Source organism: Lagopus muta, chromosome 10 (genome assembly GCF_023343835.1).
Source record: "Lagopus muta isolate bLagMut1 chromosome 10, bLagMut1 primary, whole genome shotgun sequence".
Taxonomy (NCBI): domain Eukaryota; kingdom Metazoa; phylum Chordata; class Aves; order Galliformes; family Phasianidae; genus Lagopus; species Lagopus muta.
In genome coordinates this window covers 11307912-11335561 of record NC_064442.1, presented here as the reverse complement: position 1 = coordinate 11335561, position 27650 = coordinate 11307912, and the positions used below count along the sequence as shown (strand labels likewise).

Sequence of the window (27650 nt, the reverse complement as noted above, 5' to 3'; positions counted from 1 at the left end):
CAACCTAAATCTTTAATCACATTTGCACACTGCTGCGTACCGACAAGTGCTTTATGGCTGCTATTTCTGAGCACAGAGCAAAAACAAAACAAACAGAATGGGTGTTTGTGAAGATCACATCTTTTGAACTTCAGAAATCTGTTGTCTGTGTCATTCATCACAGATATATTTAGCAGAAGAGAGTATATTTGGGCATGATTAAGGAGAGTAAGATTCAGCAACAGAGCTGTCATTTTCCAGAGAATAAGGATAATTTGGATGCTTGAAGGCAGCCTCACGAGTTTAAAGATCTCTGGCCTGAGTACCACCAGTCCTACAAACCTACAGTCACAAACCTTCTTGCTGGGAATTCTGGTTGTTCCTACCCCCAAACCTTCCGAAGTGGTATAGGAATTTGGAAATTGGCCAGTAAACTGACAGATAAAACCCACTCGCTCTGAAGACAAAAATAACTGGAAAGAAAACAACAGATAGTCTGTAGATTTATTACACAAATTTACCTGGAAATTTAAGACTGGGCTCTACTGTTCTGACCCTCCGTACTGCCACTTACCACACATATATTGCATTTTCTGTTATTTTCAAGTATATCTGGCATCTCAGATACAGACAGAAGATCTTAAACCCACTCTGCAGTTGTAGCCAAGCTGCATGTGCTGTAATTTTGCAGCAATCTGGGCATGTTTGTGCAAGCAGAGATGAAATGTCTAGTGTCTGGAGTTCAGTGGGTATGCTCCGAATCTGATGGCTGTTTGCCACAGATCAGCTTTGCAATGCATGTTCTGGCCAGCAGTGAAATGTTCCTGCGCTACTCCAAGGGCATCTTCAACACATTGGCTTTGCTGATATGCACCACCATGTCCATGTATTCCTTTCTGGGGTTTTCTGGGCAGAAATGTGAGAGCTTTGTGCATCTTCTATGTTACAGGAGGCACAGACAATCACAAGGTCACGCAGCTACATGTTTAAAGTGGGGCTTTCTGTACTTGCTTCTTGCGTGCTCTGAATAGCTGACATCCACATCATTCACCAGTTACTTTCTGTGCATTCCATTAATTTCTGAAGTTCAAGAGAGATCTGCATTAGCTTGAAGAGAGTTTTGGAAAAAATGAAGAGAGGGAAAGAAAAAACTGGGAGGAGAAACAAGTAAATAGAAGGAAGAAAATGCAGAGGAAGCTTATCTGCTATGTTTACCTGGGCTGTAAACTCTATGTATGTGTATGTGTAACAGAAAATGCTCTGATTTTGCTCTGTTCTTTCGTGTTATGGTTGTAGATGTAGTTAATGAAGATAGTAAGAGGTGTTACGAACAAGAAGCTGGAAGACACCCTGGTTTTATTGGTTACATTTAGGTAACGTGTGTTATTGCTGTCCTCAGGGAGCACTATATGAAGAAACATGCAAATAAATTCCACTTAAAAAAAAAATAGATTGAATAACTTGGGAAACTGTTTGAAATTGCATCTCCTCCTTTACGTGCCACCTTCCCTTCCACATGCCTTCACAGAACGCCTTGCTTCCAGCTGGATTTCGGCAAAAGGACCAGACCACCAAGCCTGCCACGGGCCCCTTCGACAGAGAACGCCTGCTTTCATACTTGGAGAAGCAAGCGCTTGAGCACAAGGACAGGGAAGACTTTGTTCCATTTACAGGGGAGAAGAAAGGTATGGCCACCTTTCATGTCAGGGTTGAATCATGACCTACACCTGGGTGCCGGCCCTTCTGTCAGGCTGGTCAGGACAGGAAGGTGGAGGCCACCCTGCAGGGCGAGGCTGGTGAATCAGGCGCAGGGCTGCTGGAGGAGGTGACACGGCGGCTTTGCCCATCACGGTGTCTGCCTCACTGCCCCTTGGCTCCAGCTTCAGGGTTAGGCGTGCTGCCGGCCGGGCCTTGGCTGGAGGCGAGTGCAGGCATGGCTGGCCTCACGCTCAGCACACTGCTCCCAGGCCTTGTGAGGCTGTGTGCTGCGGGAGGTGTTGGGCAGGGAAAGAGATGCCTTCCTAAGCCAGTACTGCCTGCAGTTACTGTGTGTGATAACTCAGGGAATATGCTCCCAAAAAATAAGTATTTTTCCACTTGTTTACTAGCACATCTGGTAACACTATTCGTGCAGATAGCTTCATTGTTTCCCCTTGCCCTACAGCTACAGAGAAAAAGAGAAAAACAGGAAAACCTAATCACCTAAACAGGTAGGATAACCTGAGGGCAGGAGCAGTTGTGTTTTAAAGGGAGCAGTGCTGTATGGCACCTCATCTCCATGCAGTGGATACAAAGAGCTGCCTGCAGCCACCCCTGCATTCCAACAGGGACAGCCTGGGCCATTCCTGACCATCAGCCCCTGGTTCCAGCAAAAGAAAAGCGGGAATTTCAAGGCAGTCAAGTGCAACACTTTTCACTTTATGTGTCACTACTGAAGATGCAAATGTTCCTTGCCAGGCAAGAGTGGCTGTTACTGTCATTACATTGTATTTTTGTTCTGTGGAAGAATGGTTTCAGATGAAGAAGACAGTTTCTAGCTAGATCTGATCACTGCATTATTCTATCCTGCAACATATTCATTTATCTCCTTTGTCCTCCGTCTGTCCCTTGAGCTCCATGCTACTCATTGGGCTGATTCTAAGCCCTGTGGAAATACAGGAATGCTGCAGGGATCCTGCAGGTAGCAAGAGATCAAACACATTCTGTGCAGAGAGGAGGATGGTTTATTGGTGTGTGGCTTTATTGCCAAATGCTTCAATTTTCCAGTCTCCTACGCACCACTGTCCCAGAACAGGGTAAGTTACTACTTGCAGGCCGCTGCGTATTTGTACCAACACCTTCCATCAGGTCACACCTTACTGATACTTCACAGACTTAGGGCTGAGACTTTGTCATTTTGCACTGCAATCACATTTGAAATCTCACACATAAATACACAAAATGGTGCTGCATGGAGATACATGCACCTGCAGGACTGGCGCAGCAGCTGCGTAAAGCTGATCCCAGTGCCATCCATGGCAGTGCAGCTCCACGTGCTGCTTATTCTACTTGAGTTTTCATCTGGTGAGGCTAAATAAGCAGTCTGCCTATCAGAATGTTTTCGGTGCATCCAGATGTCCAATATATGATATTACACACTAGATTTAGGTGTTGATAGTATTCTTCTAAAGCTCAGTAATTAGCTTGTTTTGAAAATACATCCTCATAGGAAATTGAGGAAGATAGTTGGGGAAAAGCTTGTTCTTCATCTTCTGCAAGTTGGTGGGCTCTAAAGTGTATTTACAGACTAGTAAATATTTATATAATTATGTTATATATATGCCTGTTGAATCACTTTTTACACTATAGCAGCACTATAATGTAGCCACATTGTAAATAGCCACAAATATATTTTACAGCAATTCTGGTAGTTAAAAATTAAGTTCTGGAACAGTTCCAAAGTGCCTCTACTTATGTATAAGGAGTAAGAGGTGTCAATGCCTGTGTGCCATTTGGCATTATTTACCACCTGAGGATGTTTGCCTGTCAGTAGGATTAGAAGATGTGAAGTGTTGCTTAAGTTTTTATTACTCTTTTCTATTTTGGGATTTGTTGTACACTGGGAAATGATTTGTTTTTCCACATTTAGGAGGTGGGATGCTCTTACTAAGTGTTAAGTGATGTTTCTACCAGTTCCTATCTTTATCATGCAAATCTGATACTGACATGAAAATTTGGTGATGAGCTGAAAGAAGGTGGCATTTAAAATGTCCTCCTTCCAGAACAATCTGTGATACATCGTTATTTTTTACACAGTGTCTCTGCCTTTCTTCCTCTGTTGTTTATGTTTTATTGGAGTGCTCTTGACCAAAAAAGCAGTACCAAAATGCTGCTGAAGGACAGAATTCAGTCTAGTATGTGGGTCTCTATATGCTCAACACAACCATAAGGTTTTGATTGTGCCGGAGAACAAGGCCAAGCAAATTCCAAAGCTAAGGGGGATATTCAGATTGGTTGGAGCACAGGAAGTGTTAAATACGAGCTCAAGGTGGGGGGTGGTTGTGCAGGGAATCGCCTTGGTTTTGATTATAATCATGGTTTTGAGGGACTGGAAATGCTTGGCAAAAACAATCAAACATATGGCATGCATTAGAGCTTTGGCCCTCTGCCAGATGTCAGCCCGTTAACTTACGGCATTCATTGCTGTACAGAAAGTTTTCATGGAACGGCTCTCAAATTTCAGTGAAACCCCAAGTTTTGTGCTGAGCCCGGGACAGAACGTCCCCAGCCTGGTGGCAGTGCACCCAGGCACCACTGAGCAGTTCTGTAGGATCTTCTCTAATGCATGTCAGGGCTGGGTGCTCTGTCAGAATGTCCCCATCCAAGCGCTCACTCCCATGGGTGCATGCAGAAGATCAGGCAGCTTTCAGGAACTGGTGTGTAACTCTGCTGTCAGTCAGCTGTTCCCACAAGCAGGGCTCATTTTTAATAAGCAGCAGAGGTGTAGGGAGTTAGTTCCGATTAGCGTAGCCATAGTGATTGGCAGCTTCTAAGTGTTTATTTTATGGACGTTTGGATTAGCTCCTGCTTAAGACAGACACTCTGGAAATCCCTACATGGAAGCCAGTGAAGTTGCTCTGTGACCCACTGCCCTGCATGCGTGTAGCTGGGACAGCCGGCGGTCGCAGGAAGGTTGCTCTGAAGCCTTTTTATTATGGAGTAAAGGATGAGATGAAGAGGGTAAGGGCTAGTGCCTCTAATTTCTCAGGCACTAGCAGTGCTTTTGCTATGTGATTATAATAAAAGGAGACGGGATTGAGACTCTGTTTAAGGTAGAGAGAAGGTCTGAGAAGTGGGAATGGTGCATTTTGTGTCCTAGGATCTGGACTGGCACTTATGGTCTGCCCCACTGTTCTCACAGCCTTGTCCCCAGTTTTTCCTATCCATCCACTTCTGGAAAGGAACATAATCCTCTGATCTGCACTTACCTTCTTTGCTGAGTGGCCGGCAGCTTTCTCTCCCTGAATGTGTGCAGCTGATCTTAGTTAAGTACTGCTTTAATACAAGCGTATGCTATTAGCAACATTTCTGTTTCTGCTTTTGCAGTGCTTCTCTTACTGCATGATACTAATGAAGCATAATTGAAATAAGTTCTATTGTGAAAGATAATCAGCTACAAAAAGCTGGCCGTGCCATTTTAGATTGCTGTTTAGGATTGCTGTTTCAGTCCTTCACCACTGTCTCTGTCTTCTGCAAGGTCTTCTGCTCTTGGCCAAACCATTTCAGACTGGATCCAATCCAGTTCTCCTCATGGAAAAACTCCAGTGGATCGGGCTATTATTATTTGTGTCTGGAAAGGGAAGGGGAAAATGCTTGTGTGTGATTAAACACTAACATTTTCAGTCAGCTGGTTAAAGGAAAAAGGAAGAATATTGATGATTAACCAGAGAACTTTGGGGAAACCCCTGTTTTCAGTTGTTCTGGCAGAGACTGGCTATCTTGAGAGTCATGCTGTGCCATGCAGAGTATCAGTACTCAGCCTGGTGATAATGAAGTCATTTTCAGAAGGTTAAAGTAATAGAACAGATGCTAATGAGTTCCCAGCCTCTGTACCAGACTCTGCATAGAAACGTTAGTTTAGGGACACGGTATCTTCTTTGGGCTGACAAAAGCAGTCTTTTTACCCCCAAAGCTAAGATGTTTGTTTCAATTTTTGCCACCTTCTTCCTATTCTCCAAGTCTTAAATTTAAAATTGATGTTTGTGTCTTAAAGCATGAAAAAGGTGCTGTTGCTGACAGTAATTCCTGCAGCCAGTGTCTTTCATTGCTTGCTTTTGTAAGACCCTGTTTTAGTTGCTCATGACTTTGCCAAACTCGCACAGTTTTCACTGAAATTTCCCATGCTGAGAGTCTGCTTCAGGCTGGATTTCTGGAAAGTGTCAGCAAAAACGACTCAGCTGTTTCCAAGAACAAGGTTAGGAGAAAACACATTGTTTTAGCCATCTCAAGTAAATTTTTCCAGCTGTTTTTTGTGAGCTACAGTGCCTCCATGCTTTGAAGATGTGACCAGAAATGTATGCCCTTTGCAATCCCCAGGGAAACACACTTGCATTTGGAATCTTAGTGATATTTTACTTCTGGCACCTCCGGTTTGTTCCAGTGCTCTCCACATGTGCTCCTGCATGAATACTAGTTGTGTCCTCAGAGCCTCTGCCTACATGCACAGAGGGCACATGTGCCAACACAGCAGCAGTAAGGTGTCAGGATCACTGCATGCTGATTGAAGCCAAGGATGCTGCTGCAACTTATCTCTGCTCTGTGTAGATGCACTATAGATTTAACAACTTTGGAAAGCTGAACTTTGCAACCTTCCTTTTGCATTACCCTGATTTAAGGCATAGATGATACAGTCAGTAATCCAAGAGTAGCAGTACAGCAGCAATTACGATGCTGTGTTTTAATTACTTCTAGCTTTCAGTTTCACACTTACTTGAACTTGGTTGCTTTCTTCTTCATAGTACACATTTATTCTCAGAAATTATTAATTTAGCCCCATTTTCACGGAGTATCTGGAGTGGGAAACTTAAGTAAGCCTCAAAAGAAAAGAATAGTGCAAAATGGAAAAAGTGAATCAAGTGTCTGTGATTTATGCAAGGCAGATTTCCAAGATCATTGGATTTCACTTCTAAGGTCAGTGCTCTGACCTCAGCATTACAACATTCTGCAATGGAGAATAAACAGACACTCACTGTAGTCAGTGATTCACTGAAAAGTAAGAAGCAATAAGTGTAACCAGATATTTTCTTGGAAGTACAATAATCTGAGTTACAGTTTATAGGAAAAGAAAGTAATTACTTTACAATTAGGGCAGAAAATGCCTCTGTATTATAAAATTAAGTAACTATCCTTCGTAAAACCGATAGAAAGGACATTTTGGAAAAGGCACTTCAGTGAAAATGAAGTTATTTCTCATTGTTATGCAGTTTGTTGAGTCCCTTTGACTTGTGCAAAGCGGTAATAAATATTAAACGCTAGGCAAATAGAAATGGTGGCAACTTACGTTTATTCACAAGAGTCTGATGAAGGCTAAGAAGCAAGGCAAAGAGCAGACACACCACAAAGGCTGCTCCAAATGCTGTGGACTTCAAGTGATGATGAAATCTTCAGAATGTTCCATGAGTGTGCCTGTTAATGCAATCCCATCAGCTGTGCTGTTTCAGTTTCTCTGTTTTCCCCTTACATAACATAAGCAAATAAACTTATTTTACCACAACACACTTGGCATAGTCACCTCCTCAATTCTCCTGTAGATGTGCATATATGCTTATATAGCTGATTGCTATTGCATAAGGAGATGGAGACAGGGATGTGTCTCATTTCCTTGCTTTCCTTTGACATTGCTTTAAAGGAGTAAAGGAGACATCTGAGCAGTGCAGGAAATCGCGGCTTCCTGAAACCAAGTGGCAGAACTACATCCATGGGTTTATGACAATACCTGGAGGATTGCTTTTTCTTTATGGATTTTTTTTTTTTCCCAGAGGATTTGTTTTCCTTTCATCTCATTCTGCATTTCTAAGTCTGTCTGTATTTGATTCAGTCCTTTTTACAGAATCCTTCTCTTTGGCTTTCAATAGGCTCTTTTCTTGCCCTGAGCCCCTTTTGAGTAAAGGGTGCCCATATCCTATTTCAATTTGAATAGAAGTTTAGCAGTGCTTAATAAAGAATAGGCCTGCTGTAATGCTGAGCCAGTACAGGTTTTCAGTCACCACACTCACAGTCACAAAGTCCCCTGGGCTATAAGCATCCACCCCAGTTGCCATCCAGGTCACCACAGCCAGTTATCCCGGTTTGACTGAAGGAAGGGGAGAATTCCATTGACTGACTGTAGAATTTCACTTTGGCTTCCAGACCTTTTGAGTTTATATATGTGTGTGTAAAAGTAAAATGGTATTTTAATGCTTTCAAGTTTGCTTTCATCAAAACAGAAATTCATTTTGCAGTTAAACACAAAAATATAGATATAATTTGGTACTGTGTGTTAACTTGATGTTGACATTGAAGTAGCTGAAGTATGACTCATAGAAATATAGCTTTTCTTGCTATGTTTTTGTCACTATTTTCAAAGAAAGATAAGCTATTACTGTTAAGAAATAGCTTGGAACGTGAACATATTCTGGAGGCAAAGGTAACCCAGTCAACGATAATCATATCTAAATTCCGAATTACAGCATGACTAGAAAAGGCAGCTTTTTTTTCAGAAATCTAACTCCAAAATAATTAAACTGTTCCTCCGAGGCTTCGAAGTATTTACAAATAATCCATTTTAAATTTAAGCTGGTCCCTTGGGACAAGGAAGCCATAATCCTTAATTTTTTTGTCAGTGGATTCCAAGATAGAATGAATTGCGCTATAAAATGAATTTACAATGTAGGAACGTGGGACAGGGGGGACCTCCTGCATATTTGAACTCTGTCCTTAAAGTAAAGCAGGAAAACGGACACAACAGTCCATAAACACGTGCATGCAGTTTTGCTGCTGATGGAAAGGTAATGAATTCTTAGTAACATGCTAAATGCTTAAGCTCTTCTAAAGGCTGTTATGCTGCAAAATCTCCTCACGTCGGACTAATGCAAAAGAATGTCCTTGTCTAGATAGCAGAAAGAAGAACAATTTTACAAAGCCATTGGATGCCAGAAAGGCTGACATACATTAAAGATACATATTTTCATCTCTGACATGACCTTGCCCCTTTAAATATTTCATACAGCCAGTAATAGAATATTTTTTCTAAAACATTTGCCAAGAATGCTTTAAATGAAACTCTCATTGAGAGTCATATACACATTTAGAAAGCTTTGGGCTGCCGTCCAAGAATTACATATGCCTGAAACAAATGCTTAAAAATTGTATTCCTATACATGTGAACCATATGAAGAAAGTATGAACCTGTACTGGTTTCTGCTTTCTTTCTGTACAAGGTTCTTGGCCTACGCGCTTCCAAAATTCAGAGAGAAGGACCAATGGAAATAAATACCAGCTCTCATTTACCCAAGACTTGAGGCCCTGTGTCCACTAACAGCATTACTTTGTCCCCACTTGTACCAGTCTGAGATTCTGAACTGGAAGCATCACTCCGCCCCACCACTTGGTGCTGACATGGCAAGAGGCCTTTCCAAAGCTATTCACAGCAGCTCTGAGGATCAAGCCAGGCTCCTTTGAATTGCAGAGCAAGACAACCAGAAGACAGCCTTCTGTTGGTGCTTGCAAGCGGTCAGGCTGGGCTCTGGGCACCCAGCACAGCACTGCCTGCCCTCCTGAGATGGCTGGAACCAGCCACAGCTCTGAGCACGGCCGGCTGGGATAATGCTGTCAGTCAGAATAAAGATAAGCAGGATTCCCTCTAGGTCTTAAATGAACTACTGATTACTGAGAACTCGAGGAACTGCCACTGATCTGAAAGGAAAATGTTTCACAGCCACTGCTCCTCACTGTTGATCGTTTACTCAGATATCTTTTCTCGTTTGGGTCTTGTAGCTTTCAATGGAGTCATGGGGATTTCTCCTCTTGCATTATCCTAACCGGTCAAGTTGCTCAGCTCCTAGCATTAGCTAACTCCTGGTCCATGGCATCTGGAAGATGCCATCCCACACTTCAGGCTAAGGGACAGTACAGAGTGAGTCTGCAATCACAGCATCTGCTCTGTTCTGAACTCTGCAGAGCGTGACTCATCTGTCTTCAGCATACGAGAGTTCCTCACCCCAAGTTTGCCACTTGTCTTCTCATTGTTGCTGCTGGGATGGCTGTCTGTGATTCACCACTGAGTGAGGCTGAAAGTGAAAACGATCCTACCCTTGGCCCACAAAGGATTTTATCTTCTAGAAGCCTCTTGTTAAAAAAATGGCTTGCTCAAAATATCCCATGAAAAAAATGAATCATCATATGATACTGCTTTAGCTTTCTGCATAACTTTCTGTCCAGTTCTGTGCTCTGAAGTTATTTAGCCTCGATGCAAATATCTCTAGAATAAATGAGTCAAATTCTGCATCAGTAAACCTTGTCTGCTTCAGAAAATTCCATTTTAATTTTTATTTTTTTCTGAGCCTGTTCAGTGACCTCTTTCATGGAAGTTGACAGTACAGAAATTGCAGTAGAAAAGCTTGTATAAATGTGTTGGGTATTATCCACACAGAAATGATGCTTTGGACCATTATGAGAGAGTGGTCAGGTGATGGAACTGGCTGCCCAGGGAGGTGATGGAGGCATTGTGGAGGTGTTCAAGGAACATTTAGCTGTTGTACTGAGGGATGTGGTTTAGTGGGGAAATGTTGTTGTTGGGTGGATGGTTGAACTAGATGATCTTGGAGGTCTTTTCCAACCATGGTGATTCCATGATTCTATGATAATGGGAAAGAAAAAACATGAGGATGCCAGTGTTGAAAAAAAGGGGGCAGAAAGTCTGTAGTTGAACACAAAATAGCAGAACTGCATTTATTAAGGATAACAAGATAATATCACCGAGACCGTGCCGCACAAATAAGGCAGCTTGAAGTTGACAGCGGGCCAAATCCTCCTACATCCAAAACTCATCTCACTGGAACTTTAATTTTAGGGATCTTGCTCTGCTCCAGCATCACATTATTGCTATTGGCTACAATAACAGCCTCAGGGAGTAAGTTTGACTGCCTGTGTTGTTTCTGGACTTCTCCTGCAGTCTTTTCATTTCAGCAGAAGGACTCATGGTCTTCAGGCGATGTCCCATGGAACCACCTGCTAACACCAACACCAGCTGGGCACAAGGAGGGGTGGGAATGGAAAACAGGCAGGGAACAAACAAGCCTTGGGGAACACGAGGTTTAGTTCAGCCTTTTCAGGTCTGCACAGGTGATCAGGAAAAGGGTGTTTAAGCGAACAATTATCAGGAGATGAAGGGAAAATACTGACGGAAAGGCTGGGAACTGAACCGAATGTGTGAAAGTGATCAGGTTTGCAGAGCTTTAAGGCTTTTGTACGGCATTTGGAAACCGAAAGTTACTTTCAACAGGATGGTTTAATTGCCTCTGGTGCCTTGCTTAAATATGAGGATGAAATTTCTGCAAGCGTTTTGTGTAGACCTGATTCTGCCTAATATAAGCCCACACAAACTTCAGAAAAATCCCAGCTGCCATTGGGACATGCTGGGGATTTATTTTAGGAAATTCGCTTCCATAGTAACAATCACCAACACAGAGCAGAAGTCTTCACTGCTTATTTTTAGACTTATTAAGATCCTGGTGTTGAGGATAGCATCAAGTAAGAAACAGGAAAACTTGCACTTGAGACTTTTCCAAGCAGTTCCATTGTCACAGACCTACTCCCTCCAACGCCAGGAGGCAGATGAGTTGTTACAATAATCCATCAGTCACTCTGGCTTTTTTCTTCTCCTAGGAAAAATATTTATCCCTAAAGAAAAACCCATAGAAACTCGTACAGAGGAGAAAGTGACCCTGGATCCGGAGCTTGAAGAAGCCCTGGCCAGCGCTTCCGACACGGAGCTCTATGACCTTGCAGGTTAGATGGTACATGGGCATGGTTCCTTAACACATCCCGCTCACTGCCTGGACCTGGCACCGGGGTCAGGATCCTCCCCAGCTGCTGCTGTCTCACTGCAGGGACAGGTGGCCAGCGTGGGGCCACGCCGTGCCCATGAGCACTTTGAGCATGACCTGAGAGCGGCTGCAGAGCTTTCACCTATCTCTAATTGATGTGGGGCAGGCAAGCAGAGGAGATGAAGCAGCTAATGAGAACTGGGGAAGGGAAGGGTCAACAAGTGGGAGACTGCAGGCTGGGGCATGTGCTTTGTTAGAGATCACTGATGTTACTGTGTGCTGAGATGCATGGCTCTAATCTGTATAAAAACTGTGGTGGGAGAGTTTCAGCTCCATTGGCCTATTTCTGTTTTTAATTAAGAAAATCTAAATGAAATATGTCAGTGTTTTCCATTCATCTGAATCTATGTTGGATCAACATTAAGCCCAATCTTCGTATAACTGTTGTGTTGTCCCATCAAAGGACACGGTCTCACCCTTATCTTCCATAATCCTTGGCTACACCACACATATGGGGATGCGTTAGACTTGGCTCTGGCTGACATGTGGTGTATCAAGGAATTGTAGGGCTGTGGTGCAGCTGGCACTTCTCCCGGAGCCTGAAGTTTATGGAATGGAGTTCCAAGTGTTGCTCAGCTCTGGTCAGCATCCAACCATTCGTGACTGAGTTTGTAGGTATCAAAGTCTAACAGAAAGCAGCAGCACACCTACTGCTGAGAGTTTTGAATGGAGTCTGTAACAGCAAATATCACTGCTTACAGAACAAAGAGTTTCTCTCATAAGGAAAACGTGATGATAAAAGTAAAAATTGACATTAATAGCATACAGTCTGAGTAGATAATCTAAGGGGGAAGGAAGAAGCATAATTTATTCTCCAACACTGTGGAAGTTCATTTGCACAAAACATAACTTTGTATCTTTGATGCAGTTTAGTTCTCTTTTCTCACAATAGCTTACAGCCTTACTATTTATTTTAAAGTGCTGAATAAATTCATCTTCTTCCTAAGCATGTTAGCAGCTATGTGCTTCTATAACAACCCCAGGATGAATACCCGTTTATTAACCTAACCACATGCAAAGTCAAAACCATCTCCAAAGTGCCAAACAATACAACAAGGAGCAGTAAGGGGTTTGGGTTGTATGTTACAGGAAAAAAAAATGAAATCATTAGGAAGGTAGCATTGCAGCAAGCTACCCAAAGAGACTGTGAGATTTCCATCCCTGGATGCTTTCAGAACCCAGCTAGACAAAGCCACGGCTGACCTGGTTAATGCTGGCAGCACTCCTGCAAGGGAGGGATGCTGGACAAGGTGCCTCCTGGCAGTGCCTTCCAGCTGGCACTTCCCTGCATGCATGCTGCAGCAAGCTCAACTCAGAGCTAAAATGTTATAAACTCTTTGTTTGGGGAACTAAAGTAGAATTTGTAGCACATGTTTTTCTGCAACCTCTGTTCCTGCTGTTAACATTGTATCCTGTTGCTGATGTTTACACATTATAGCTGTTCTTGGAGTGCACAACATGGTCAATAACCCAAAATTTGATGAAGGAGGAGCCCGCAGTAAAGATGGAAAAGGAAGCATGAGAAGTAAGCAAACATTTCTTTGTGGGCTATATGTCTGTTATGTGGCTCCTTAGGTACATGGGAAGCACAGTCATCCAAGAAACCCAGAAGCATTTATAGTAAAGCAGACTTGTGGTATATCAAATCTCAGAGGTGAGGGTCACATTTGAACCCTAGGTTTTTCTCATCATAGGCTCAGGAGCTGCTGTGCCTCCATCCAGTGCTCAGCGAGCTCTGGGACGCCAAGTAAGGTAACTTTGCTGTTTGAGGCAAATTGTGGAGTGCCCTTTGCCGTGGAAGCGGTACTCAAAAAGCACTTTCTTCTTGCAAGGCCAGGAGACTTTCATTTCCATCCCTTTTTACCGAAGAGGAGGTGGGAAAGCAGGCAGAATGCTGTGTCACTTCATTTTTCTCAGGATTAAGGCTCTCTCTCTCCTCAGTGGGGCCCTGTGCAAGCTGCCATCTATCTCCTAGCAGGCAACTGCATACATTAGTAATCCACACAGATTTCAAATTATTTTTGTCGCTCGGAGTCACAATGTCAGCTATGTGAGTCAGCTAAACTATGCTCCAAGTACAGACTTACCAGCCAGAAAATTGCCCTGTCACATCGCTTTACTCTTTGGTCCAAAAGCAATGCCTTTCCTTGGCCAGCTGAAATGGTTCAATACGAGAGAGACACGGCTCAGAAGTTGCCTGTCAGTGTGGAGAAACTGCACCATGATTGAAGAAACAAAATAAAACTCATGAGAAACTATAAGAAAGGGAAAAGGGAGAATACTGCTAACTCTAGGCTGAGTAACAGAGTAACCCCAACTGAGGAGGGGGGTGAGTCCCTGCCCAGGTCCCAGCCTGGCATGGCATTGCTCTAAGTGCAAACTCACTTTACTGGTTTTTATTTGCTTTCCATCCTTGAACCCAAAGTCCAGCAAATTCTCTACCAGCAGTTTTCAACTTCCTGATCTTTAGGAAGGCTGGAGTGTTCTTCAGGCACATGCGTGGTCTCTCAGGGAGTTGGTAAAAGAGTAAAAATGATGTAAAGGGGAATGGAATGAAAATCAGCTTCAGGTTTGTGAATGAATTCATCTCTGTTAAGTTCTAAAGTGTATTTGGTTTTGTTTTGGCCCATGATGTGGGACGAACTTTGCACTGAACAGAAATGCATAGTGCACAGAGGCCTGAGCACAAGTTTTCTAAATAACTCCCTGTGACAAAGTGAAAGGGTTTAAACACACATGTGGTCCAAAACATACTCCTTTGTTTCTTCTAGTGGCTTGGGTGGTCAGGGCTTACAAATTAATCCTCACAACTGTATGTTTTGGAATTAGAAGTACTAATTGTGTTCTAAGCTACGACTTTTATGCATTTCTAAGGATATTTGGGCTTATAGCTGCCAATAGTCAAAATTGTATCTCTTTGGAGCATGAGTACTCAATGACTCCATAAATCTTAGTGCTAGCAGACAGACTTGCTTTTCATGTTTTGATAGTTTTATTACTCAAAAAGTGCAGATGTTGCAATTTTACAAGAGCTAATTGAATTTCTAGGAAGGCAGATAGCATCAGAGCAGAGAAGGAAGTGAGGGGCCTCCTGATCCCAGGCTGTTCTTAGCACAGTCTATCTGTAGATGTGGAGGTTTGCTCACTAATGCAGTGGGTAGGTTCTGAGCACTCCTTCCTTATGGATGTCAGATGAAGAACAAAGCAGCCCTTGCTGTATATCACATCCTATGCAATAGTCTTAAAAGCTGCTTTGGCTCAAACTAATTGTACATACACAAGGAAGGAAGTTGCCTGTGATGATACCTCCCAGCTCTATGGCTGCTATGGCCCCAGTGATGTGCTTCTGGTGCAGGAAAGTGCCAGGGACACGGCAAGGACACGGAGCTAATGCTCCTGCCTCTGAGCTCTGTGGTTCATGCTACCCTCTTCCTGAGCACAGCTGTCCTAGGTAACAACTGAAGAGTCAGGCTCACCCACCGTGCCTGGTCCTGATGTCAGCATTTGATGCGGTCTTCTTTTGCAGATGTGGTCAAAGGTGAAAAGGTGAAGCCCATTTTTGAGGAGCCACCTAATCCAACCAACGTGGAAGCAAGTTTACAAAGGATAAAAGCAAATGATCCTACTCTCATAGAAGTTAATCTGAACAACATAAAGGTAGATGCTATGGTTCCATATAAATCCTCACAGATGGGTTTATTCAGATATTTCCAGCACCCTTTTATCTTTATATTTTTACTCTCTGTACTTGGCAGGGAAAGCAGCGCACACAGGACAGGGCAGCAAAGGGAAGGTTTCTAAAGACTCCCAGGTCATCAATGTCTGGTATTGAATTAGAAGCCAATTGAAAGCCCGCAGGGTGACTCCCTCTGGCTGCCTTTCTTTAGCAGCTCGTAAAGCAACGCATCTCCTGGGCACTACATAATCATCACTGCCCTAATTCAATTAGCCCACTATGGAAATGGGGAGGAGCTGGGATGCAGAGACTCTGAACTACCAGCAGCAAAATGGGAAAGTAGCTCAGATCAGTCACGTGCTGGCCTTGGCCTGACCCAGATACAGGCAGCGCTGACACAGTGTGCCCACACAGAGCTCCACATGGCTGCTGAGCACCCCAAGCACAAGTGGTCCTTCCTTAGATGCTCTTTTGGGCACTGGGATGGTTTCAAGCACACAGTCTGTGGCTATTAATCCATCAGTTTGATGATAAATAGAACCAGTGTCTACTGATGTGACTGGCTTTCCTAACTACTCGATTTATCTTCTTAATGTAGAATATCCCTATTCCAACACTAAAAGAATTTGCAAAAGCCTTGGAAAGCAACGTACATGTGAAGACATTCAGCCTTGCTGCTACTCGAAGCAATGACCCTGTAGCTATTGTAAGTTATGACACTGTTTGGAAAATAAAATACAGTGTTAAAGTAGGTCTGTATATGCTTTAGGATAGAGCTTTTACTTTACCTAGCAGAATTTCCATGCTACTATGCGAAATAGAAGCATATTCTATTCTATGCATACTAGAAGAATAATCTATTTTGAACTACCTCCATTCTCTTTTAAGCTTACCTGTATTTTATTTCTTTGTAGATAATAAGCCATGTTTTACAGATTTGCTGTTATTTCCTGAAGCTTTCAAGAACTTGATCTGTTCCCTCTTTCTAACCCCTAAGGCATTTGCAGACATGTTGAAAGTGAACAAAACACTGAAGAGTCTGAATGTAGAGTCCAATTTCATTACTGGGACGGGTATTTTGGCACTGATTGATGCGTTGAAGGAGAACGAATCCCTGACAGAGATTAAAATTGACAACCAGGTAAAGAGAGAGCATTGAACTGCAGTCCCCTTCTGTTTCCCTTCTGTGCAGATTCCCAGAGGGCCCTGGCAAAGCCAAGGCAGCCTCTGGAGCTGTTCTGCAGCTCATGTCCCATGCAGTCACACCATGGAAACTGTCCAAATAAAACTAGGAAAAAGGAAATATAAAACCCAGAGCTATGTCTCCAGGGAAGGGATTCTCTTTGTAGTTTGAGCACCGTACTGAAATATAAGCTCTTATTTTCTGTGTTTTGAGAACAAATAGTTTCTTTTCTTTTGGGGACATTTCACTATGTCACCAACAGAGGCAGCAGCTGGGGACAGCTGTGGAGATGGAGATTGCCAAGATGCTGGAGGAGAACTCCAAGATCCTCAAGTTTGGATACCAGTTCACAAAGCAAGGCCCACGAACCAGGGTAGCAGCGGCTATCACTAAAAACAACGACCTGGGTAAGATGCTTCTCCATCCATTCCTCATCTGTCCAGTTGAGCCAAGCCCTGGCCTTTACACTCTTGAGTCTGTACATCAGATTGAATATTAACTTCACAACATCCAGGCTGTATGTAAGGGGTGATGTGCAACTCCACAGGCTCTAGAGCACAGAACACCTAAGGTCTTATTGTGATGCTCCCAGTTGTGCGGCAAAGGGGAGTAAGCCTTTTCCAGGCAATGCCCTGGATGTCCAGCTCTCCCATTGGCTCTTCTGGCCAGTGAGTAAAGGCAGCCAACTCCACTGCTTGCTCAGGGACCACAGGTGTCCTCACCTTGCCATAGCAGAGCAAACCTGACCAACTGAGGGAACATTAAAATTTACTGCTCATGTGGCCAGTGACAGGAAAGGATAAGAGAGCTTTGCACGTTTTACCTGAGTGTGATGCTCTGCTCTGTGCTTAGACAGAGCAGGGAGGAGATGGCTAGGCAGGAACAGTTTAGAGTAAAAGGAAATAAAATAAAAATAAGCTCAACAAGGTGGAACTGATTAATAACACAAAGTGTGGAGTCAAACCACTATGCATTTGGTTGGGTTTCTCTCTTAAAGAGCTAAGATAAAAATTGGGCTAGAACCTACTTCTTTCCTGCCTCGTATTATTTTTAGCAGTACTTAACCATCCTCAAAATACACTCTTGTTCCTGAAACTATTCATTTCCTTAGAAACTTTCCCTGCTATTTAACCAACTGCCATTAGGCATGTATCTTGAAGTTAATCTTCATTTTCCAGGTTTTGCATTGTGTGGCTTTCTTCAAGATTTAGTGAGGCAGAATATTTTCAAAAAATGAAATAACTGCAGCAAAACACTAGGAGACAAATGATGGATTATACACTGACGGCCTTGGATTAGTACAGTGTTTGCCAAGAAAACACTGTGAAATAAACCTCCTGATAGCAAAGTAATGGGATTTTTGCAGTTATATATTACTATTGACTTTCTGTAGGTGCACATTCATCCAGTTTTACTGCCTTTGTTGTCCACTCCAGCAATTTAATATCAGGAGCAGGACACGACAGTTCAATGTAACACCACCTTGTATCACATGAACAGAAGAGCATCCTTACCTGGCCAAGTCAGAGAATATTCAGTGCATTTTTACTGGGATATGTAGCAGCAGATGGGGCCCCATGAGACCTGCTCTGTACAGCCATAACGCATCTCAAGTGCTGTAAAAATTCATACGTGTCTCCTTGTTACCTGAAGCCTGCCCATAACACCAAGCTCATCACTCTTTGCTCTGCTTACTGGCAATCTCAACCTACTCTGTTCTGAGTTAATTGGTGCTGGTTAACATTGATGGCTGATGTAATCATAGCACATGAAGTTTAAACAGAAACTTTAAACAGAAGCTGTGAGGTCGGGTATGTTTTCCTGGTTGCCATTACTCACTGATATCAGCACTTCAATTTATTTTCTCAGACCTTATGATTGTTGTTTATCTACAACAGAGACCCCTGCAACTAGAGAAGTTAGTTATGGTATTTACGAACATAACAGTGCTGAGTATTTGTTAGAAGCTCCCTCTTCCCACTCACGTCACAGGAAGGGAGTGTGTTGCTGAGAAAAGTGCTCTGGTTCTCTGACTGCTCTTTTCTTGTCCTGCTGTCCCAGTTCGCAAGAAGCGCGTGGAAGCAGAGCGGCAGTAGCCACACACAGCGGATGCACAGCAGAACTGGAGCCCTCCAGCACTGCAATACCAGAGTGTTCATGGGGAGGGAGGGAAGGCGTCGGAAAACCATTGCAATGGGAGCTGCTCCTTTCTGTTAACGTCTCCTCTTAACCTTGAAAACGCAGCCTGATCATTTTTAACTTCCAGTTAATTTAATATTCGTGAGGAAGATTCATAGTTGGTTTGAGTTTAATGAAAATGTTTCACAATATCTGAAGCCAATATGCAGCATCTTAAGTGTGCTACTGGGCATAATGTGTAGTGACATTGACCCTTATTTTAGGCACTTTTGGATATGCTGAAGTATGAACTTGTGTATGGATAAGGGGTTCTCTGCTGAAAATAGAAACCTTAGGACCAAGCCCTGCAATGCCTTACACTGCAAATAATCCTTATTGTGTGTATCATTCTGCTGAGCTGGGTCCTGCAACAGGGCACTCCCATGCACAGAGCTAGAAATGGCAGTGCAGCGTTGCAGGATCTCACCCCGTGTCCTGCAGCAGCCCTGGAGCTGTGCAGGAGCAGCCCTTCAGCAGGGCTCTGCCTGCCTGACTCAAAGTGCAGGGTCATGCTTGGGTTTGTAAGCATTGTCAAAGCACACCTGTTTACACGAGCTTGGGTTTGGTGGGACGTGTTGCAGTGTTACACTGGTACTTGTTGTCCTCATTCCAGAGAGTAAAGTAAGCTTAGTGCTGCCAATCCTATATACTTTGAATAGTAGGTTTATTTCCTATGCCAACGAGTTTTTATTTGCTCATAGAATACGCAGTTTACAGCTATTAATCTAAACAAGCATTTGTTTTGCCTTGAGCTCTATGTTCTGGTATTTATATATATATATTTGTTAGCATTGTAGCAACGTTCTCAGGACCTTTTTGATGAAGGCTAATTAAGTAGTTAACCTTGACCAGTGGCTATGCTTCCAGGAAAAACAACAAGAGAGTATTTGGACCAACTGCAGAACTCACATGCACAGACTTCAGTTGGGTTGGCACGAGGCACTTGGGTTGTCACCTGAGCGCTTAGCCAAGTAAGAACAGATTGAAGGTAGGCACAAGCGGCCATCACTCAGATGCCAGACAAACTCATAATCTAGGGAGAAGTGCTTGTGAAGAGCAGCTAACCCCAGCGTGCAACGGCATTACATTAGTCTGATGTTCGTATCGTGCATCCTGCAGTCCAAAGCTACTCTGTACCACTGTTTTGTCACAGCCACCAGTTGGCTCTGGCATACAGCCATGCTCGCTGTGGCTGTCCATCAGCAGCCTGGGAAGCTCCAGGCAGGTGTGCTGCTGACACCAGTGCTCGTGGAAAGCTTCAGAAGCACACTGGGGCACATCAACTTCTGCTTCAAGTGCTCCCTTGGGACATCAGGGACACAGTGCTGCTTCTATCACGTGGTGACAGCCCCCAACCTCTGATGGGGCACAGCCCTGGAGTGGGTTTGGCTGAGCAGAGCAGGAGTGCAGGCTGACGGGCACAGTGCTCTCTGTGCCTTCTTCACGATCGTGAGTAGGCCCACACCAGCCCCTCCTGTTGGTCTCAACTGAATAACATTCACTCAAATCCCACTTAAGTATGATGCCAAGCTGGGATGCAGGGTACCTGCAGTTGACTTCTCCAGTGAGCTCCCAGTCTATACCATATCTGCTGAAGCCTTTCTTTAGAAGTGAAAACAATACATGGGAGTCTCGCTGAGATCTTCCCTGGATCCATGGAGGATTTACTGTAGAAAAACTCTGATATTCCTTTAGAAAATAGCAAGTTCTGTAACACAGTCATAACTCTGCAGGGTCTTAAACAGACAGTCCTTAAAACCATCTGGAACAGGTGCTGGGCTTTGTAGCACTGAGGAAGAGAGAACCCACATTCCTGAAGGCAGAAGATGACTGCTGACCAACCTCAGTGGTCAGAATCATTCTACCCCTATTTTCTTCTTTTGTTCCAATGAAGGGAATCCCAACTGTCATTTTTTAAACATATTTAATTTTTTTTAACATTTTTGTTAGGAAGGGTGGTACATGCATGTGTGTTCAAGGGAAACAAGTGCAATCCATTTCTCTTCTTATCTGCCATTTCAGTGTTGGTGTGTGCATGCAGCGTTCCACAAGGATGGCTGGCATGGCTGCCCCAGTGCCTGCAGCATGCAGTTCCACGTTGCTTTATGCAGAGCTGCACATGTGGCCTCACTGCCCCACAGCTGTGTTCAGCTCACATCATAGGCCAGGGAACAGTTTGGGAAGCCCAGGACCACCTCCTGCCCTTCACACCCCATGTCTTTTGCACCAGCACATGTTCTCCAGGAGGAGGGGTGCTCAGACACTGGGTATCACCCCCAGCCTCAAAAGCTGAGCACCCTGTGGCAGGGACTCAGGCTCTGCTCCTTTGGCATATGGGGAGAACACAGCAGCCTGGCCCTTTGCTCCAGGCAGCCTCTGCCAGCTCTGCTTCTGTCTGTGATGGATCAGGGACATCCGTCCTGCCTCTTCTGGGTGCTCTGCACAAGGGCTTTTCATCATCTGGCCCTGAGCATCACATATCAAACACTGCAACAGTGTAAGGATCCATTCAGTACAACAACAGCACAGTGGTGATGCTTGAAGGAACAATTTTGCATTTATGGCTCACTTATAGGGTGATTTATTTGGTGGAAATCTCACAGGTAACATGAAGGGGTCAGGATGGGACAGGTTCCTATTAAAGCCACACTTCCCAACAGCACTGAGTGGGGTAAAGGACAGAAGAGGCCCTTTTTCTTAAGCAAACCTTCAGGAGTATCTTTGTCTACTTTTGCACATTGCTTCTTGAGTTGACAGTTTCAGTTTGGCTCGTGTTTTTTATACAGTTTTTTCATGGAAAAGCTCAACTTTGTGTGTGTCCCAACATGTGTGTGAGTGGTGGTGTGCGCTAAGGGCAGTGCAGTGTTCATGTTAAGCTCTAGATGAGGTGTTTCTGCGGGACCATAAGTTACTGCATGCGCACAGCGTGGTGCATATTACTCAAGGGAAAGGGAATTGCCACACTATGTAACAGTGACTCCCCACCATCATGGTTTTTCTAAATAAACCCTCATAAAAATTTAGCTTTTGTGATTTTTTTGTGGTGTTGTACTTCAAATCTGCCAGGGTTCACCTTCTCTCCCTGTTATGTGCTCAGGACTGGGGCTCTTTGCTTTATTGACGTGACACGGGGAGCACACACTGATTTCTTTGTACACACAGCTCTCCAAGCTTCAGGGGAACCAACATACTGCCTGCTTGGATCTCCATAGATGCCTAAAGGCTGAGCTAGTGAAATCATCACACTGCTGTACACCAACACACAACACAAATACAAATAATGCTTTCAGTACCAACACCAATGTGTCACAGCATCTTTCCACTTTTCTTTTCTTGCATGCCCCCCCCCCCCCCAAAAAAAAGAAAAAAAAGAAAACAACGACAAAAGAATAAGACACTTGAAGAAAAGGAGGAAATATCTCAGTGAGAAAACACAGCACATCTGTGACCAGCATGCAGTTCTGGGGGATTTGCAGGGCATAATACTGGGGGAGTGCTCATGGAAATACATAGCAAGATTCCCACATCTTCAGTTAGAGCTGAATCAGGGAATACAGCTGCAGAGACACTTATGAGGTCACACACGCTATTTCCCATCTCCAAGACAGGACTTTATTTCTACACACTTTTAGCTCTAACAAGGGAACGGCAACTTGAAGACCAGGTCTGGTCCTGCATTGCTGCCGTTACACAGCCTGGGTTGAAGTCCCTTTGACCACGAGCACAACCTGCACCAGGGAGCAGAGACGCTCTGTATCCCACCTCTGAAAGGCAAAGCGCCTTACGTGCCCGTGGAAAGCCCGTACGTCGTGTAAACCGGCGGGAAGAGCTTCCAAACGCAGGAGATCCCTCGCACAGACGCCTGCTGAGCCGGGTGGCGGCGTTCCCCGGCAGCAGCCGCTCCAGCAGCCCCGCAGCCCATCGCCCGCTCTCAGAGGCTGCTCGCCGTACAGCCGCGCTCCCCCCCCCCCCGACATCCCCGCGTCCGGGGGCACAAGGGGCGGCCCCGCTAGGCGGCAGCGGCGCTCCGTCCGCGCCGTAACAACGCGCCGCTTTCGGGCTGCGTGGGGCAGGTGGGTCAAAGCCGTCGGAAAACGAAGGACAGCACCTCAACAACCGCCTTAGGAACCCGGTCTGCGCCGACCGCTGCGCGGCTGCGGGTCGAAGCTCCGGTTAAGCTTTCCCCACCGTTACGCCGTAAATGCGCAGCAGCTGAGCCGGACTTACGACTGCGGCATCTTCTTACACTCAATGCCCGCAGGGGGACGGCGGCGCGATGCCCAGGAGTGACGGAGAGGCGCTGGGCAGCCGCGGGAACACGAGCAGCTCGGGCACCTGGCGGCAGCAGCGCTCACTTTCAGAGATCAACTCTGAGACGAGAGAGAGCTCAGTTTGAACAAAGAGATGTGACGACATGTTAATAAAACGCATTTACTGCTCGAGCACACATCTTTCATTACAGCAGAACTGTTGTACTTAATATTTTCTACTCGTTTCCTATTTTATTTTGTGCTGACGAGAAAATCCAATTCAAACACTGGATTTTTCCTTACTTTCAAAGCTGTCCAACAGAGTCCACAATTAAAAGAGCAGGTCAGAACAAGCTGCCTTCAGCACTGGTGCACTGAAAAAACATGCAGCTCCCCAGGAGAAAGGCCATGCTGCTGGATGCCCCAAAGGCAGTGGGGCTCAGACTTGAGGGAGCAGTGCTGGGAGCAGCAGCAGTGCCCAACAGCAGCTATAAGGACCTGCAGTGTTCAAAGAGCCAGCTGGGTTGTTGGTTAGTGCAGCGTTGGGGTGAGCAAAGAACACCCAGGGAAGAGCTCCAAGAGCTGAGAAAAACAAGAGCAGGCTTGTAAAATAGCTCAGTTTACTCTTTTCCCACTAATGTGCACAGTCATTGTAGCACCCAGCTATGGTTTTCAGTGCCCAATGAGTTATTCCAGAGGCCATGTGTGTATTTGGTCACCCTGATGCACAGGTCACTGCTTTGCTGTGAGTCAGTCAGCTCCCTTTGTTTACAAGCAGCCTTTTTACTTCATAATACGATTATTTGGGGCCATGTTTTTCCATAACGTGGGCTATGGGGCCAGCTTGTCCAGCCTATTGTGCATCTGTTGTCCTTAATTTAGCCTATAATTCAATCAGAACAAACACTTGCATCATTCAGAATAAAATAAAGTAGCTGACAGTGTAAAACTGTTGCAGAGAGTAAGCAATGCAATGGCAGGAATAAATGCTGCAGAGTACACAGAGCTATTTCCACACGGTGACAGCAGAGCCCACCTGCTCCAGAAGTGAAAGGCCTGAGGTCTGTGAGCCCAGCAGGGTGCAGGGATAGCAGAGTTCACCACTGGACACACGAGCCGTTTGGCACACAGGAGCTGTGAGAGATGCTAAGAAAGCTTTGGCACCGATGGGTCATTCTCTGTGTTCACACTGAGCTCAGTCATTCGCTCCGCTTGGAGCTTCACAGAGGAGACCTCGAGAGGGAAATTCATTTGAAAACCCTTAAGCCGGTGCCAAGCTATCAGCCCTCTGGCTGACCCTTGGAATCTCCTCCCCTGAACAAAGCTGCTCGGAAATTCAAGAGAAATTCATCCCCCAAAGAACACAGATACTGCCAAGGATACGTGCAGGAACGCACATACCCTGACTGCAGGCAATCTGGGTGCCACCAGCAGCCACCCCACAGCAGGCACCTCCCTGATGGCACCCAGCAGTGCCAGAGCACTGCCTCCTTTTAGGGACTGAGAGTAAACACAGCTGCTGGGCTGAGCTAGAGGATCTCCGCATCTATCTGCTGCACAGGACACAGCTCTGTCGTGTTCAGAAGCAGAATCTCCCAAGTGTGCCCACTGTTGTGCCCCCATGAGGTGGCCAGGGCTCACTGCTTTCCTCCCAGGGCAAGGATCAGGATCCACCACAGGGGAGGCTCACCCTGCACATACCTGTCATCTTTACAGCACAACAACACTTCACTAAGTATTCTGAATGGTTGCCATGTACACGTATTTCAGATTGGCTCCTTGATTTGATTTCTTTATGAAAGTGTTGGAGGGATCCAGCTTAAAGTCAGTATATTTATCACAACTCTGTGCATCCCAAGGGACTCGTTCAGACACAGCACTAAAAGAGCTCTCCAGTGATACTGCAGAGCTCTGATCTCCTCAGCAGCTCTTTATGGCTCCTTGCAGTTATTACTGCAGCTCCCAACCACTTTCACACTGCTAGGGAAGGAGCTGCTGGTCTACTAGCAACGGTAGTGGAACTGCTTTGAGAACCCATTTTCTCCTTAAATAAAAGCATTCAAGTTGATCTCTGTTTTACACATATGTAGATCTTATAATAAATGGTACTGCTAATAGAAACCAGGCCTGTAACAGGATACAGGAGAGCAAGAGCAGCATTTTCCCCTAATTGCCGGATGGCAGCAGTGGGAGGGATGCGCAGTGTGCAGGCAGGTGGCCAGCAGCTGCTCAGGGTGAGAGATAAAAGCAATGCATCTGTGCTTGTAAAGCTTTACAATTCAAAGATTGAGGTCTGAAGTGCTCTTTCCCCCTGAAGGCAGATGACAAAAGACTTTTGCAAATAAAACCAAGCTTTAGCTAAAAAAGCTGACTTGCACAAAGCCATGTGCAGGGAAGTGGAGGGAGAAATCAGTGCAAGGTCATCTGAGCACATCAGGACTAGAAAGCTGACAGAATACAGCTAGTAAGGCCAAGGTGGAGGTGCCAAGGTAACAGCCAGAGCCTTAAAATGAAATTTCATGGACTGTCAGTGAAACTCCAAGTCGATTCTGTGCACAGACAAAACGCTCACAGCAGATGACTAGCAGAAATCCTCGCAAGCACTTTCATTATGAGAATTCCTCCTGATCAATCAGTTAGAAATGACTGAATTACCAGTACAGTACAGCACCACCTACTGCAGAGCAATACATTTTAACCACTTCATAAAAATAAATTTGATCAACATCTCAGTCTAATTCTCATACGCTTCACCTTTGCAACAGGAGGTCTGAATGCACACCCTGCTGAGGACTCGTAGGCTGGGATGAACAGGGCACACGTGGAGCTCTCTACTTAGGGACAGGCATGGAGCTGCTGGCTCTGGAGGAACAGAGCTCTATGGTGTTCCAATATGGACCCAGGGACAGCTCAAGTGAGGATGAGCAGTGGTACCTGCTTTGGATGTGCATCAAAACCAACCGTCACTGAGAGGCTTGGACTGTTAATCTTAAGATTTGCAATGCTGTTCAATTCCAATTATTCAAGGGCACAGAGTTATGATTCATAAAGAGGCTTTTAAGATGATGAGTCTGAGCCCCACACTGGAACAGCTCAGGTAGCACTCCCACCATAGATAGATAATCACTTGGGTCATTTAAAGGCTACAGAACTTAGCTCTAAATCTCACATGTGCATTTGTGGCAGCAATTACATTTTGCATATCCTGGCAGCCTCAGCTGGATGGGAGGCCTCAGTGTGCCATGCAGAGCACAAATGGGAGCAGTACTGAGGTGCTGCAGGACATCCTCTGTATTCACAGTGTGGACTCTAAGCAGAACCCCAAAACAGTACTTGGAAAGTAGCATTTTCTTTAATTTGATTATTAGGTTTTAGATAGAAGCATTTAATTCTTTAGTGGGTATGTTCACTGCTGAAGGTGCTTTCTGGCCATGCCTTGAAGCAAATACAACTGCTACAAACAGCACGGAATTCAAAGGTCACAGCATCATTGAGCCTCAGTGATTACCATTATTTTTCCTTGCAGTTATGACTATGCTAAAATTGTGATCTCAATTCACAGGGCCATTAAACACATCCACTCCTGTTGCTTCGGGCAAACAGCGCAGGCTGAAGAATCACCGTACCACTTGGTTAGCTGATGCTCACAGCACCTTTTCCCTCAAGTAGGCCAATTTGCCAGCACAAAACCATGCTTTTGTTTAAATTCAGTCTTTCACTTTTCAGAGCTGTGAAAAAAGATTCCAATTTTAGCATGTATTTAGCATCACAGCCAGCACCTCAGAGCTATCGCTGAACACTTCCTTCTGCCTGCTCCCAGTAAGACACACATTCCTGCCAGAGCAGGCAGTCCTGGTTTGCTAGAGGAGTATTCACACTGCTTGAGCCTTTTGTTTAAGTGTGCGCTGACACAGCTAAGTGCACTTGGGACATGAAAAACACCCCAGGAGCCGCTTCATACCTCATTGTTTTTCCTTGAGAATCAAGATTTTAGTGTATTTTTCTCAGTTTAATGTATTTCTCCCCTGCACTGGTTTGGATTGATTACACAAACTGCCATCTCCCTCAGCTTGAAAAGTAACACATAATGACCTGCCTTAATTTTTATTGCATACTTTGCACTCAAGTTAAATATCATACTAATCAATCACTGGTGACCAGCAATACAGCAGTTGTACAAAATCCTACTCCTACCAAAAGAGTATTAACTCTTACCTGTGACAGATGGCTAAAATGATCATTAGCAAAAGCAAATGGCAATGAGGTCTCTTACAGCACTGAATAAATTAATATATTCAGTACTCCTTGCTTCTCAATGCATGTATTAGACAGTGGCAATCAGCTTGCTGAGTTTAATTGGTATGACTAAATACTGAGAACTGCATTGGAGAGAAAAAGTCAGGTGGGATCTTTCTATAAGTCCTGCAGAAGAGGACTGAGGCAACAATGAGGTCTGAACACCCAGCCTAACCCCTCAGATCCACACAAAGTGAGTGCCAAGCCATGACCACCCCATCCCCTCACTCAGAGTGGCATAGCCTGGTTTACAAATGATCTGTCTCCAAAGGGCTGCATCAGTTCCAATGCCAAGGTGTGCCCAAAGCTTCTGAGCTTTTGGTTCCAGCTCTGAAGTTGCAACTGAAGCTGCAAAAATGAGTTCTGCATTTTGTACTCACAGGGAACAGACAAATCCTCATGGCTTTGCTCTGCAGAGGGATTCCTTTGGCCCCTGCTCCCTCTCCTTCCTCTCCTCTTCCCTT

The 27650-nt window shown here is 44.7% G+C and overlaps 1 protein-coding gene across 4 annotated transcripts in view; it reads left to right on the top strand.

Annotated features, from left to right (window-relative positions):
• Nucleotides 1–21663, top strand: part of LOC125698298 (tropomodulin-2) — a 30912-nt gene extending 9249 nt beyond the window's left edge. For all 4 annotated transcript variants that reach the window (XM_048956467.1, XM_048956466.1, XM_048956468.1 and 1 more), the window contains exons 3-10: nt 1508–1664; nt 11383–11505; nt 13042–13128; nt 15130–15260; nt 15878–15985; nt 16277–16420; nt 16725–16869; nt 18524–21663. In XM_048956467.1, the coding sequence (XP_048812424.1) occupies nt 1508–1664; nt 11383–11505; nt 13042–13128; nt 15130–15260; nt 15878–15985; nt 16277–16420; nt 16725–16869; nt 18524–18558 (930 nt within the window). In that variant the 3' untranslated portion in view covers nt 18559–21663. The remainder of the gene's footprint in view (nt 1–1507; nt 1665–11382; nt 11506–13041; nt 13129–15129; nt 15261–15877; nt 15986–16276; nt 16421–16724; nt 16870–18523) is intronic.
• The last annotated feature ends 5987 nt before the right edge of the window (nt 21664–27650 follow it).